Source organism: Nomia melanderi, chromosome 10 (assembly GCF_051020985.1).
Source record: "Nomia melanderi isolate GNS246 chromosome 10, iyNomMela1, whole genome shotgun sequence".
Lineage (NCBI taxonomy): Eukaryota > Metazoa > Arthropoda > Insecta > Hymenoptera > Halictidae > Nomia > Nomia melanderi.
The window spans coordinates 10,191,869-10,207,744 of NC_135008.1; the positions used below are offsets into that span (position 1 = coordinate 10,191,869).

Below are 15,876 nucleotides of genomic sequence, written 5' to 3' on the forward strand. Positions count from 1 at the left end.
TATAATTCAGTTCGCGTGTTGCCAAATCAATTTCTTTAATAATTTCTCAGAAAAACATCTCGTCTTTTCAATAATTGCAAAATGAAGAAATCCGGAATGGGTCATTTTGGCCCGTCCGGTAGTTTTAGTGTTAAAATTGAAAAATGTCTTCATTCGTGTAAGTTCGACGGAAAATACGGCAGCGCTGATCCGGGCGTAGGAGATTCTGGTCCAGGAACGGGAGGGATCGCGCGAAAGAGACAGATACGGGAAAGGGGAGGACGAGCCGTTGCAGGAGCAAGGGTAGGAATGAGGGTTGAGTATTTCCAGCGAAGATAGGGTTACGCATTGTGCGTAGGAGGGTAGCGCCGGGGCTAGCACGCCGGCCTGTTGTTTTATTCGTACTTGTCAGAGCGAGAAGCATAGTAATAAAGCTTGCAGAGGGGTCGGGTATGTATTCCGGTTGTTTTGTGATAGCCGCCGGTGGCTCTCGAATAATAAAAATGAAAATTGTTCCTTCGCTGAAAACGCGGACTCGGCCGGTATGAATAATTTCGTGCGCGTGATAAGGGACCTAGAAGGGGGCTTAATCTAAATCTCCCGTTCGTTTTCAAGGACACGATCAATGAAGACCGCGATAAAGTAATTGGAAGATTAAGGTTCCAAACTTGCGGGCATCGTGGATCTTTATGCAAATTCGACTTTCCGTGTCGGACGATCCGCGGGAATCGAAGATCAAACAGAAAGTTTGCTACGTCAACGATTTGTATTGTAATAACGAGTTGAATTCGAGGTGTTCATTTGGAATTGAACATAATAATCGTCGATGTGATTCGTTTTTGTTTGGTCTTTTATTGGGAACAAGGTGTAAGTTTCCTAGCGTTAATTGTTTAATATGTAATGTATAGTTTGATTGTTTGTATTTAGTTATTGTTCGGGGATTTAGAGACGGAGATGACCAGATGCGAATCGAGGCAATAATTTTTGCCAATAGCGCTCAACAGCTCCTAGATAGCCTTAGATACTCGTCGTACTGAAAGATGATTATTGGGGCTAATAATTTCTCATTGTCAATGTCCGAAGGCCATCTAAATCGGTCCATAGAATTTTACATTATTAGTCGACATGAAGTTGCTCTAGAAAGCATTGCATACTTCAGAGTTTAGTTCGTTAAGGCATAAAGTGGGCGCGAAAACAATTTCGTTAAATCGCGAAATGAACATATCTGTGTATCAGATATATACATAGAAGTTTCATTTCTATTAGCGATTTACTGGATAACTTAAGCTATTTCTGGGCAAAACACACAATTACGTACTTGTACTTAACTGATAATTAGTATCTAGGAACTTAAGATTGCGCAATGTTACACGTGTATAAATTGAATAAATCGTTCAATCTTCATATCGTCGACTATTGTATTAAAAATTGTATAATATCATTTAAAAAAACGTGTTTGGTCCTTCGCTTCGCACCATTCTTTCTGCATCGTACAACGTCCTTTTCAATCTCTTGCGATTCGCAAAATTCTTTCATAAGTAAAATATAAACAAAGAAACAGTATAAAAAACAAATTTATTGGCAGTCCAAAATAATTGCTTTTTAAAGAAGTTCAACATCTTTCCAAACGAAAACCACAACAAATCATTCATATCTTAATCTTACCGACCACTTCATCCAATCCCCTTCCAACGGTTACTTATTTTATTACTATAATTATTCGTAGTATTAGAATTATACCACCTATAAATGCAACTCCGTTCCCAAACAGAAGAATAAAATATAACATTAAACTACAATCGAATCGAACAAAGTTAAAGCGAAAAATCAGGTACACTTCGAATCACTGAAGGGTTAAATTCAGCTGAACTCACAACGGGCCAGCAGTTTCTTCGAAAGCGGCCGGGTTGCTTGCAATGGCGTTCGCGTTCGCGTTCGAAGATATAACGTCGTTTATCAGCCGTGCTCGTACGACAGACCCTCTGACGGTGTTATCACGAAATATTTCGTGACCCGAATTCGCTGCTGCACGAGACCCACTCGTCATCCTATCAGCGGTTATAACGGTTAACTGTCAGCGCTTTTGTGTGTGTGTGTGTGTGTGTGCGTGCGCGTGTCACGCGTGTATATATATCTGTGACCGTGCGCGCACGGTTCTTGCGTGCGTACGAACAATACCGTGCAGTTCCAGTCATGCGCGTGAATAAGGAAAAATACTACGAGAAATCCGCTATTCGGCTCGATCGTCGCGCAGATACCGCCGGCCGAGAGATTACGCGTTATCACCGGCCAATCGAACGATTAACCCCCCCCCCCCCCCCGCGTTCTTAGCGGTTGGGCTACTTCCTGCGAGCGATACGCGTGCAGTCGTTGCAGATCCTGCGCTCGCCTTAAAACCACGTATTTCAATATCAGTAAAATACGAACCAGTGGACTAGCTGGGAAGCCACAAGTACTAAATCGATATTGTAATAAACATCTCTTTTTTGGACAGTTGGAATAGCATTTTTCAGGAAAATATTTATTTTGATTGAAAACTGTTGGTTAACGTATACTGTGAAAATAAATGTATTTTTCCTAAAAGTTTTTATTTGGGACTTAAAGGGTTGACGCTGGAATTATCAGATAGGTCAAAATGATTCATTCCTGACTTCTTCTTTTATGATTACTGAAAATATACAGATAATTCTTTAAGAAATGATTATAGTGGTTGACTAGTAACTTTGCGTTTTAGATATGAAGATTTGACGTCGCCAATCAAACAATTTGTCATATAAAGAATAACTTAGTACTCTAGTTTCAGAAGAATTGGAAAACAACAGTAAAATACACATCTATCACTGGGTAATGTTGCAATCTTTTGGCGCGGTCGTTTTCGATGGAAAAGAAAGGTTTTGTGTAATTTACTTACAAGATAATTCAATTAATCCCGACTAACTTCGAGTCAAGTACATAATACGTCTTTGATTTGGGTTAGTGCGATTCTTTTGTACACTACCATGTTCTGTCGATCAATAAAAGTCCTGGGGATGACTGTCACGTCGGATTTCTGTCGTATTTCTGGCGAAGTCGGGGCGTTCGTTTGAAATTCACGATTTATACATCAAGTAAAAGAAGGCGTTGTATATTAACCGAGTCATTCCGTAGATAAATAATTTACTTTTTTTCTTTATATATATGTTTGTGTTCACAGTGTGTTCGAGTTGTAAAGAGCAGTTAAATATTTCGTAATAGATTAATGCTACGAATAAATATTACGTTAGCAGGGCATAAATTATGGTTTTTAGTAGTTCAACATTTAGTGCTTTGTTGCAACACAAATCTTTCATTCATATAATGTATCATTTTTAAACGTAGATGTCTAAACTAGAGTTTAATGGTTCAGCTTTCATTTTTTTACGCTTATTTGTCACCAGTTTATCTTGCCGATACGACAGTGGTAACGAAGCAACTCTGTACGATTTGTTTGTATGAATCTAAACTGGGACGTAAAAGAGCAATAACTGCTCGAAATATTAATCACGAATTCGATAAAGGTACAATTGCTGAATACATACTGGTTTCTAAGAGAATGAAACTCTAAAGTATTTTCTTTTCAAATCGAATTTATATTAACAAAATGTTATGATGAACAGCAAATGCTATTTACTTATTATAATGCGATTATAAACAATCAATTTTAGAGAGTCAATCGAAAAGATTCGTTTCTCCTATACCATACACACGCCCACGTGTATCACAGCTGACACTTCAGAAGCCGAAGGAATTGGGCTATGAAACATTGCTTTATTCCCCTTGTTCACTAGACCAGTCAGCACATTATCATTTCTTTTTTAAGACTCAAGCAATATTTTTATAATAGAAATCCATTGCTAATAAAGAGAAAAGGACGATATTGGAATCTTTTTAATAAATACTAATACCATAGATATTAAAAATAAGGTAAACAGAAAGTGAGGGCATAGTTAAAGAAATATAAAATGATAAATCTATGAGTCTATAAATCCGACATTAAATATTATGCACAAAAAACTTTCAAACGAAAATTTGTTTATGATTTCAATGTAATTCCTTCTTTTCAACGGAATGCTGCATTCCTTTATTCTTCACGATAAAAAATAAAAAATCCGTAATTACTTCTAACACAAACGCGACGTTTTCAAAAAGGGGACAGAAAGTTTCACGAATTCCCGAGAAACTGGTCGGGTTCGGGACGCTATGAAAGTAGGCGAGCGCCGAACGAATCTTTTCTCGTCCGACAATAATTTGCAACGCGGGAACGCGGGTCAACCGAACTTTTCTAACAGTTTCTAAAACACACTGGTTGCCGCTTTGGCCATGACATACATAGACCGTGGAACCAGCCTTTCGCATCCTCTCTTGAAAAAACATCCAGCCGCTTTATACCCATAACTCATTCAGAGCCTCCTCTGTCTTATCGCGGCGAGGGAACGCGCCCGATATTTCCTCACGGGTTTACGAAAAATCTCGTCGCCATCGAACGCGTTAGATTCACTCAGAATATTAACATTAGAACTACCGAGCAGTGAAATCAGACATTTTTAAATTTTTCTATAGGAACTCTAAGAATGCGGCTATCGAGATTTCAATTGACTTACGATTCGGTTTGCTTATTACTAAATCAATTTCTTTAGTAATTTCGCAGAGGATCATCTGTTATCTTTTTAATAATTGGGAAAGGAGAATTTAGGAATGGGTCAATTGGACCCATTTAGTAGTTCTAGTGTGACAAATAAAATTTCGGTCGGATAAAGAACAAGAACGTTAAAGACAGTTCATTCATTAACGAATGAACAGTCCGAGAAATAAGAATTTCTTTGAATAAGATTCGCCAGTTTTAGAAAATTTTGGTCTACCCTTTTATTTTAGGACGAAGCAACCATTGACGCTACATATAAAACAAAAATGTTGTTAATGACAAATGAAAAGTTCTTGGATGTAAATCATAGATGCACAGATACACGGTGACTTCGAAGTGAATGAGAGTCTGAAAGAAGGGTATAGAATGTTGCGTTTCGTAAAAGTTACAGAAAGATGTAGAAATGATTTATTGCTGTTGTAATTGGAGAATATGAAGAATAAATAATTATTCGATGATAGGAGACATATTTATTAACTGTGAACGCAAAGTTTGGTGTAACAATGACTGCTTCTGACGATTTTTGAAGGCTCATTTCAAAGAAGAATCTCTTGAAAAATTTTTAACATACCTATTCAATTAATGTGATGATATTCATGAACGCATTCTGCGTGTCGGATCCTTGAAGGAAACATGTTTAAACGGAGAAGAATATTAATATATGGCGTGATAAAAGAATTCTTTATATTCTGTTTGTTGGCTTGGACACGACACGAGGATAGTGTTATAAGGTTTGGCGGTCAAGATGTTATGTGCCAAGCAAGGACTCCACGTTGTTGCTGCATTGTGCAATGGTTTCCAGCGGCGGAAGGTTAAACCCGGTTTCGTGGCTAGCGCGTTGCGAGAACCGAGAAGAACTAATCGTTTCTAAGAACCCGTGACCTAAATCGAGTGGTGTTAGGTATTCTTGGACCTTCCTGATTCGCACGTGATCCGCAAAGCTTCCCGCTACCAGAGAATTCCAAAAATTAATTCCAAAGAACTGTTGCTCCGTGGACATCCGTTTCGATTTTCAGAAAGTATTTCTGAATGCAAAGGTGAAATCCAGCGAATTCGATGGAAAGACACAGGATTAATCTGTTACCCTGTGTGATCTCTAAGTAACGGAATTGTTAGCACATATTAAATGACATTGCATGTAGCGTCATCCCCAAATTGGGCTTATTCAAGAAATTAATGAAAATTATATTTCTTATTTGTTTCTTTGGAAATTTCAAAAATTTTTAATGTATTTTAAACATTAAAATATTATTTTGTCAAAAAAAGTGGTGAAAAGTAAATTTGGCAGGAAATCGGTTAATATCGCTGGAAAGAATCTCTTTGTGTAATCAATGAATTGGTACGTGCATTAAATGCAATTGTAGAATAATAGAATTATTACGAATGCGTCATGATTATTAATAATCAGATTTTGAACTTTGGACTTTTTGAAATCAATATAATTTTATTTCGTTTCCAAATGATACACACCAATTTTGTAAATTTAAATTTCTTATGACTTCTACTTTTTGAAATGTTTCGTGGAAATTTTAATTTGCATGCAAGCAGGAAGCCACGGTAATTCGTTCACAGTAATTATTTATCTGTACAGTAATTATGAATATGTTATGGCATCTGTTTATTGTTATTTTAACGAGAATTTGTAAATCAAAAGACTTCAAATTATGCATTCGTCCATTTCAAAGCTTATCAAACGCATTTAGTGAAAATTCGTGAAGTGTTCGGAACGATGTCAAGGTTTAATTTGCCGGAGAAATTTTACATTCTAAACGACAGATTCGACGATAATGGAATGTGCAAACAAACCAGGGATGGCGAAAGGATGTACACGAATGTAATTAGTCGTACTGTTCATGCGGATTCCATTGTATTTTAAACATGTTTACTTAGTATATATCAATATATATATATCAATATATATATAGGATATACCCGAAATGTGAAGAATCGGTAGTTTAATAATTTCTAGATTGCATATTTAGAATATTAACATCTTTTGTGTTAATGTTCGCATAAACTTTCACACGTTGGTAGCTCCCATTGGTATAGATTGAAGTAGAATGTTTCCTTTATGATCAGACAAAATATAATCCGTATTAAACATACTTAATACATTATTAACATAGAAAGTATCATCTCAATTTGTATTAGAAATCATTATAACTAATACTATTATGCACTAATCTCTTGCTACCTCATTTTTCCTTATAGGCACACATAAACAAAACTAAATTTTTAAATATTTTCCAACAAAAAAAAATATATATTTATTCAAAGAACAAATTTATCGTAATTAATTAATAACAGAAATTAATATTTTTCTTTAATTTCTATAAACTGAACAAGATTTATGTTCATTCGGTTTATTTCGAAGTTTCCAGCACAAGTTTATCTCGACGTTACAAAATAAGAGATTAAAGTAGAATACGATAGCTAGAACCAGATAGAATGTAATTCCATATTTCAACAAAAACAATATATTACCGTGGACACGAGAAACAAGAATAACACCATCGATCAGTCGTATAATGTTCATATTAAACAGGCAATTAGTATTCAATTAACAGGGGAAAATGCTTTTTAATGTGACCTTATAAAAAACAGCATATTCTCGGTAAAAATCATCGAAATTCACTGATTAGGTAGTCAAATACAAAAGTGTACCGACGAAAAGTCGATTTCGTGGATCGAATATTCTTGGAGTATGAAAACGGTTGAGCTGACGTGCAGACGATCCTCCATGTGGAATTAATAGTCGGGAACAATAAATTAATGTTTAAGCAGTGCCAGTGTACCTAAGCGAGTTTCCGGCGTCGTGACGCGTGCACGCCTCAATGAAACTTTTACGAGGCACGTGCGCGAAATTGCAGTCTGCCTCGAGTCCCGGGACGAGGACTGGCAAGATTAGGAAGGAGACATGGTCACGCGGTGCACCGCCACGCGACTGCAACTTCTCCCTTCTCCATTTATAATTCAATATCATAGCGTGTCTGTTCTTCGAACAACGACCGCCTGGCTCGGCTATTCTACAACATTTAAAAATAGTTTCTTCTAATGACAACACAGACGATCAATTATAATTCGTATCTGTAACTGTAATATTTTTCGCTGTTCTCTAAATGGAGATTTCTTATCCTCTTTGACTCCTTCAGACTTAATTTTTGTACAAAATTATATTCACATATTTAACAATGAACCGTCATTCGGTGCACTATCAGTAATACATTATCTCGAATAAAATAGTGATAGTATATAACTTTTCTGATAGAAATAGACTTGAAGCAAAAGTGTACATATGATTGTCTGTCGCGTCTGTCATGTCGATACTCATCGAAAGATTTTAATCGAATTTGGACTGACAGTTTAAGACCTTGGAGGTTGGAGTCTGAGAATTTACAGCGTCCAGAACTGAGGTCTAAGAACCTTTGAACTGAAAGGTTATAATTTGAGTATCTGTATTTCAGGGGGTTCAAAACTGCGGACTTGCAAATTTAAAAACCCTAATTTGAGAATCCCTGGACTTAGGCTTTAGAGTTTGAAGATACTAAAGTAACAATTCTAGAATTTGAGGATTCTCAACTTTGGACTCAAAGATGTAATGATCTTTGGAGTTTGCTTCCTTCTTATTGAGACAGTCATATTTCTTAATTGCGGATTAATTCAATTTCTTTGGTATTACACTTGATTCAATTCAAATGTCTCAATTCCAAGCTATTCTCATTCAGCTCTCACCGCACGATGAATAGAAAGTGGATAAATAACGTTGAAATTCACAACTCTGATGAATAGATATTTCTACTACACTTAAAACGGTAATATATTTCAATTTCTCTAGTATTCTTTTCCATTTTCGATGGACATAAGAAAAAAATCAAAAAGCCATCGTGTCACATTTCACTTTTTACCCGTACTATCAATATTCATGCGGCGAATAATCACTGAATCAAGTCGAACCCAAACCCATCTAACCGAATTCCATCTATCGTCTCAGCATCCAACGGACCCGAACGAGAAGGAATCAGGTGGTCCCGTGAAAGCCGACGACGAAAGAAGGACGTGTTCCCAAACGCTAAGAGAAAGTCATTGCGTTCTTAAAGGAAACCATCGAAAAGTATTGACGTAACTGCAGTCGCGCTCATTTAAAGAAAAAAAAAAACCTTACGCTTATCTGCTTCGATGACTAAATAAATCAGATCTTCACACCTCAAACTATGCAAAGAAGGAATCTAATGAGATTGCACAAACTTAAAATAATTCATTCTAAAGAAAATTGCCTTTACTAACACATTCAAAACGCAATGAACCCTTCATTATTGCTTTTACTACCACATCACCCAAGCTTGGTTAACATCATTTTGTCCTATAAAATTTAAGAGGTTCTCAGTGACACATCCGAACGAACCGAATTTTCTTAGGTCTATAGGATACGAGAAGATTAAAAGAGCAATCGCTACGAAGGATCCCGACTTATGAGCGTCTGTTCCGTTGAGAAAATAATTTCAACTTTATAGTATTCTGACGCCCACTGATTCAATAGTGCCCGTATATCCTAACAAAAACCTGCCTTCCAGCAACCAAGTGAAAACAAACGAAACATAACAATATTTTCACCGCATAATCAAAAAATCTAGGAACAGTGTACTATCAGCAGCCAGCTCTGCGTTCTGTGACAATTCGACCGAGATCGTCCGCTTGCAAAACGGCCGCTCGCCACCAAAAAAGCCTTTCTCTTTCGGCTTCCTTGGTCTTTTCCTCTTCCGTGGACACACGGTCGACCCTGTCCACCCGCCCGCCCTTTCTCCCGAGCCTCTCTCCTTTTCCCTTTTCAAGCTCTTTGCACGGTTAATGTCAATAACCGGTTGCATTAGTTGCCGGTTCGCTTCTTTCTTTACCAGCACCGCGGCTGGCCGCTCATCATAGCACCGATTAAAAAGTGGTTAAAAGCGTGATACATCCGCGGCGGTCGTACCGTCCTGCACGGGACACGGTCCGTGGCGTTGTCCGGGGCGGTTTAGACTGACCGTGGTTTTAGCTACCCCACCGGGACCCGTTTTACGTGGCGTCGTCGTGGCGGCGTCACGCCCGGTGATTTGCTCGCCGGAGCAAAAGATGTTCCCAGTGGCTGCACCGCGGCCGCCTGCATCGCCTCGCCTCTTTGTACACTTTGTTCTCGGCACCGTGAAGGCAAGGCGAGGAGGCGAGGCGGCGCGTTCTGTCGTAAGGCACAACGGAACGTGTCCCCCGGGTGGACGTCGACCAGCGACGACCGCCCGTAAATCTTGTCCAACGCCGCGCCGTCGACGGCGATGCTCTCTTTCCGCGCGTTAGTCCGACCGGCCAACCGAGCATCCGATGGACAGGTAAAAAATAACCCTAGATCACCAACTGGTCGTCTGTGAGACGACGACCTTTCTCCTGATATCGTAAACAATAATGTTACGCACGCATCTTGTACCCACTCAATGCCTTTTTATTTAATTTATTGGCACTAGAACTGTATGGATAGATGGATCAAAGTGATCCAGTTCTCATTTCTTAGGACGATTGCTGAAAAAATGCTTCTTGTGGAATTGTTAAAGTAGTAGAGTAGGTTATACGTCATCTATGATACAAGTTCATTGAAACCTTAACAATTTCAGTGTTGTAGTTTCTATAAGGAAGTTGAAAAACATCGGTTTAACTGTTCGGCGATTTTAAGGTTAAATGAATGTAGAAAGATCGGGAAAACTGTTGTTCTTGAAAGTAGTGTTCCCTGACACAAGGAAACTTGTGTTAGATCTATATTGTCTTCGTACAATCTAATCGAGTGAATGTCTACATCATGATATAGACAAATAATGTTCTAATTCTCACTTTTATGAAAGACTTTGAAGACTTTCATTTGTATAAACTATGATTTAATTAGTACTGATCATAAAGAGATTGTTTATCCTGAGTAATATAAGATCGTTATAATTAGTTTTTGACACGTGTCTACAGCTGTATCTCATGTTCGAAGTATTTCAGTTCTTGATCATCTACTTCCGAGACACCCTGCAGAAACGAGAATCACGGCTGCGTGGGTTTGCCGGAGTTTCCGCGAACGATCCACGTGTGTTTTGATTCATCGCGAACGCGTTGATTGCGTGTGTAAACGTGAACGCATGCCGAGCGATCTTCGAACATATATCTTCCACGATCGTGTTCTGTATATACAAAAATCTACAGAAGCGACTCTCGATCGATGTATCCGATCAAATTTTCTCACTCGAAAATGTGTTCGATGTAAAATCGGTGGATTACATAATAATCCTGGGGTTACGATAATTATTTTAATGGACGTTGGTGTCGAAAGAACGTTAAGTTCTCTATCTAGGCCAATGCGTCGCCGGAAGGCAGGGCCCTCCGGATCTAATGTTACAAAATGCATGGCTAATCGTTGCATCATCGGCTGCACGTGGAGCTTTCTTGATGTTGCAACTCGTGCCCAACGCCCCGACCCCTTCCACTAATCGACGAACCGCTCTCCTCACGAGCCGCCGCGGCTAGCCTTCCTCAAATGCATACTCAAAATATCCTTGAAATTGAATTTGTGACTCGTTAGGAGGCCAGACCCGTGGGACATGAAATGCCCACTACAAGTCGTGGCCCATAATTTAATCCGTACGTTAACTCAATTCTTGTCGGCTTTCGATGTTGTATTATTTTTGTCGTGTCTAATGTATAAGATAATCAATACAAATATATTTAGGGGAATATTAATCAATGGAATTGTAAGATTTCATGACAGTTCAATTTTGATCTAGCAGTATTTACTTCATAGTCATTCAACTAGATTTAATACCTTTTACCTAAATGTCTTTAACGGTATTATTCGAAAAGATTGAATAATAAATAATTTCGATGAATTCAGCTTCATATAAAATAGTCTGCGTTCAAAAGATTGATTAATGTTAATTGTGTACTGTGTTACACTCGATATAGTGTTCTGTTTCTTAATCAAGTGTGCAATATTTTATTTAGCGAAGAAATAATTTCTTACTGTGTCCTAGAAATTGCTTCCCTTTATTTTTCTAACGAAACGTGGAAGCATTAAAATTACTGAATAAATATTAACGAAATATTACACTCACCGTCAGGAGTGGAGACAGTGCCAGCCTTGTTGATCTTCGTGTTCCACATAGCCGGGGTGGTTGGTGCAGGGCTGAGATCAGGTGTCGGTGGATGAGCCGGTGGCAAGGGCACCATAGCGGCACCCATTTGCGCACCGTGCTGAAGGTGATCCGAGTTCGGCCCATAATGACTGCCATCGAACCCCCTCCCCCCAGAATAAACTTCGCCCGACAATCTTTCCGCCAGTTTGTCTGCCCTCTCCCGATCGCTCAGTGCCACCGGTTCTTGCTTTATTCGAAGATCTGCGCGAAAAGTAAGAAAGCAAAAACATAACAACAAATGTACAGAAAAATAATTGAATAATAGTTTATGTCTTTCACAGCACACTTCACCAGTTGAAGATTAAATAGTTAGTCAATAAATAAATACGGAACCAAAAAGAAAATGATAAAATTTACAATCTACTAATCACTATTTATTTTCAAATGTTTCGTAATAACATTCAATTATATTTACAGTAATATGTTATTATACCAGAATGTTTATAAGAGATTGGGACTGACCTTCGGCTACGCTTTCCTTGAGATCGCAATTGCTACGTTCTTCGGACCTCGCTCGTTCCAGTTCTTGTTCCAATTCTGTCGGTGTGTGGGGCGCGGTGTGAGGGTGTGCGGGTGTCTCCGAGGGGTGGGTAAACGGCTGATAAAAGTGGTTCTCGAGCAGTAGCGGATGTGGCGCAGATGCGGGCCGAAAAGCCGTGCCATCACGTAACACGCTCGCCCTTCCTAGAGTATCCACATCGCTGGGCGATCTAAAAATACCATCCCCATAGGAGAACGCATGATACGTAAGCGAGAGGAAGAAAAGAATATAAAAAAATAACTGCGCCGCGGGAAACAATGGGATATCAACTTGTGAAAAAATCTCAGTTCTCAATATTTATATAATAAACTGAAAATTTAATTTTGGAATAAAAAGAAATGAATCATCGTTGCTAATAACCTTCTTATAATAACAGAACAGAAATGAACGTCTAAAGATAGAAGGTAATTAATTAATTTCCATAACCCCTAACTACCAATGCTTAACAGAAGAACCATTTCTAAAGGATTAAAATATTACAATGAACTCTCCGATTTTTAAACATAGCAAAGAACTATAACATCTATTTTATTCCATACTGTCAAAACGGATAATAACATAAATAACAAAATATAAACTCCCAAAAGTAATTAAGATAAAATATCATAAATAAAACCTGAAGGGATTTCGGACTAAATTCTCAGACAACCTTTAAAACCTACAAAATCTGTACGAATAACGCCGTAAAAATCTCTTGCAATTCCCTTGCCTCATCGGATTCCCTAAGCAGCCAATCATCCTCAAAAAGATCTTCTAAGACAGTTGAAACCTATGGTCCCTGATCGAAGCCTCGATTAATTACGTCTCCGAGGGTCACGATTTCAGCGTTGGAACGTAGGAAGGTCGAGTGCGCGTTTCCCGGCGCGATTTCGTTTCCGAGAGTTTCACGCGCGGGTCCTTCAGTAAGGTAAAAGGGCTTACCTCATCAGCCTTTTCGACGGGCTTTCGTAATAGTGAGAGGTAGAATAGAGGCTGGGCACGGGATAGGCCGGCGCGGGCGACGGTGCCGGCGTGGGGGTCCTCTTCATGGTGTTCCTCACCATGGTTGCCTCACCCGCCTCGCTAAGGTCGGTCACTTCGCCGACGCCGCCGCCGATACCGCCGCCCACGCCGCTACCGACGCTACTGCCCACGTTATTGTTCACGCTGCTACCGACTCCTCCGCCGTTCTCGCTACCGCCGCTACCATTGGTGCTGTTTCCACCCCCGGTGTCCGTGGACGCGTTATTGTTCTCCGCTGCGTGCCTCTGAGCCACCGCCAGCTTCTCGTGCTCAATGGACAGACCCTTCACCTGCGGAACGCAACCGCTAGCTCAGAAAGCATTGCACAACGGAAAGGAAGGTCTTGTTTCCGAAGGTCTTCGAGAATTTAATGATTTGTTACATACGAGGCATAGGTTATGTTGCAGGAACACCGTGAATGAGGGGAAAAGAGGATCAGGCGATGATCTAATGGACACGTGTTTGGGGATTGAAGCTTAGCTAATATTGTCTTGAATGGAAATGATGATTTGTAGTTTGAGTACCGGTAGGTTGAGGAATGCGAGTTATGATTGGTCAGTTTTCATCTCATTTACGATGCTAATTTGCTAGTTGTTGATATGGTTGCGCGTGACCAATTGTAGCTACAGACACAACACGCAGCGAAAGACTCTTTTTGCTTATGTGTCATCCAACTAAACGTCAAGTCATCTTCTAAGGATATGTTTTGAAGGTTATTCATTTATATTCTCTGTACATGCATAATGTCACGGTTCGTACATGATATAACGCAAAAAATGCAGTGCTGCAATACTGCGCGAGACATTGTGTCTACTGCAGCATCGTTTGAAAAGTGAGTAATATCCGCGGCCAAGAGGAATTTAGCTGGATTATCGCGCGGGCATCGACGCCATCCTGTTCCCAACGGATATGTACTTCGAAACAGGAACTCCTGACCATTAATCGCCGACCAAAAATAAAATTAGGTGTTCACCGTGGAATGCATCGCGCGGGACCGCCTCTGAACACGCGTGGCCGCTATGTAGGGCAATTATTTAAAAGAAGGAATATGTCGCATACTTGAAGGCATTCGGCTGCTTTGAGGAAAGAGCTGAGGGATTCCTGGGACACGTGTACCTCTCCACGGTACATGAATTCGAGGAGGGACGCCATATTGTGGGCACTCGTCCCGTCGAGAATAACGATCAGTCCCGCGGGAGAAGGAGGCATTCCTTCGAAGAGCTCTTGAAAGTGCTTGCTGCATGCTGCGAGGATTAACCTGTGTGCCTTGAACGTTACTCCTGAAACATAGGCGAAAATGGAGGCGCGTTAGCTGGATCGTCTAAATTGTGGATCAGGGACGGCTGTGAAATGACTGTACGTTTCATACGAGAAACTGTTTTCGTGGTTTTCTAATCTGTACTATATTAAATTTAAGAAATGCATTTGCATGATACATTTAATATTTATTTTACTTTAATTTGTCTTCCTTTTATACTATTTTATACTATTTTAGTTGCTTCATTGTTTCATACACGATTTTTTATTCTTTATATCTTGCTTTATATTTAGTTTAATTTTACCAATCGAGTATCACTCTTGCAATACTCGAGTGTCTTAACAAATATAACGAACAAAAGAAAGCGAAGTAATTTTACGACGGAAGTGTTCCAAACAAAAAGGGGATTCCTTACGCTTCTATTAATGTAAATAATCAAATCTCAAGTATTGATTTTATACATCCTGATCAGAAAAAGTATCAAGTTCCGATTTGTAACCTTCAAAATAATTTCAAAGCAACCTTCGTATAAAAAAACAATTACAAATTCAATAATACATTAGTCAAATGTACAATAAATATCTTTCAATAAGCTGAATGAAAATAACAAAAAAATGTCATAATAACAAGCATACTCGACCATGGTCTACTTCTGGAACAGCAAAAAACCCGTCCCAAATGTTGCTGCCTAAAGACTATATAGTTCAGTTTTACCGTAATTAAATTGCCCAAGAATGGGGCGGCAACCGGTAATTAAGGGTTAAACGTGCCCCGTCCACCGCGGCAATTACGTGTAACAGTGGACCCGAAACAGCCTAATACTGAAAGTGGTACGGCCGATTATTCGGTGGAATTGTACAGGGCGTTTTTCACGGGAAACGCCCGACTTTCCATGGACGTGTGTTTCTATTCCGTCCCTGTTCCCTTCTTTTTTCTCACGGCTTTCATCGGTCCCCGGGGACCGCGGGAATTTTGGCGTGCAAAGGAAGTGGTGACCGTCGAACCCTTTTTTTCTGCTCGTTCTCTATTTCCCTCTCCGGGAGGGCATAAAGAACCCGGGCATGCCAGCTTGACGTCGATGCCCTTTCTTGCAGCCCGTTGGATATCTAGGTCATCTTCGGACACGATCTTCCGTAATTTACAATTCACGTGCGCAAGTGTGTAACGTGCGCGTAATACGATATCATGCGCGCGTTCCACGTATACGGCACCGGCATAGAAGTTCGTTAGACGCATCGACGTA

The 15,876-nt window shown here is 39.5% G+C and overlaps 1 protein-coding gene across 3 annotated transcripts in view; it reads right to left on the reverse strand.

The window, feature by feature from the left end:
• The window catches only part of chinmo (Chronologically inappropriate morphogenesis), a 75,925-nt gene that overhangs the window by 14,995 nt on the left and 45,054 nt on the right, over positions 1 to 15,876 (reverse strand). For all 3 annotated transcript variants that reach the window (XM_031982790.2, XM_031982789.2, XM_031982788.1), the window contains exons 3-6: positions 14,435 to 14,655; positions 13,295 to 13,665; positions 12,295 to 12,542; positions 11,752 to 12,033 (exon numbers count right to left, since the gene is read on the reverse strand). In XM_031982790.2, coding sequence (XP_031838650.1) covers positions 11,752 to 12,033; positions 12,295 to 12,542; positions 13,295 to 13,665; positions 14,435 to 14,655 — 1,122 coding nt within the window. The remainder of the gene's footprint in view (positions 1 to 11,751; positions 12,034 to 12,294; positions 12,543 to 13,294; positions 13,666 to 14,434; positions 14,656 to 15,876) is intronic.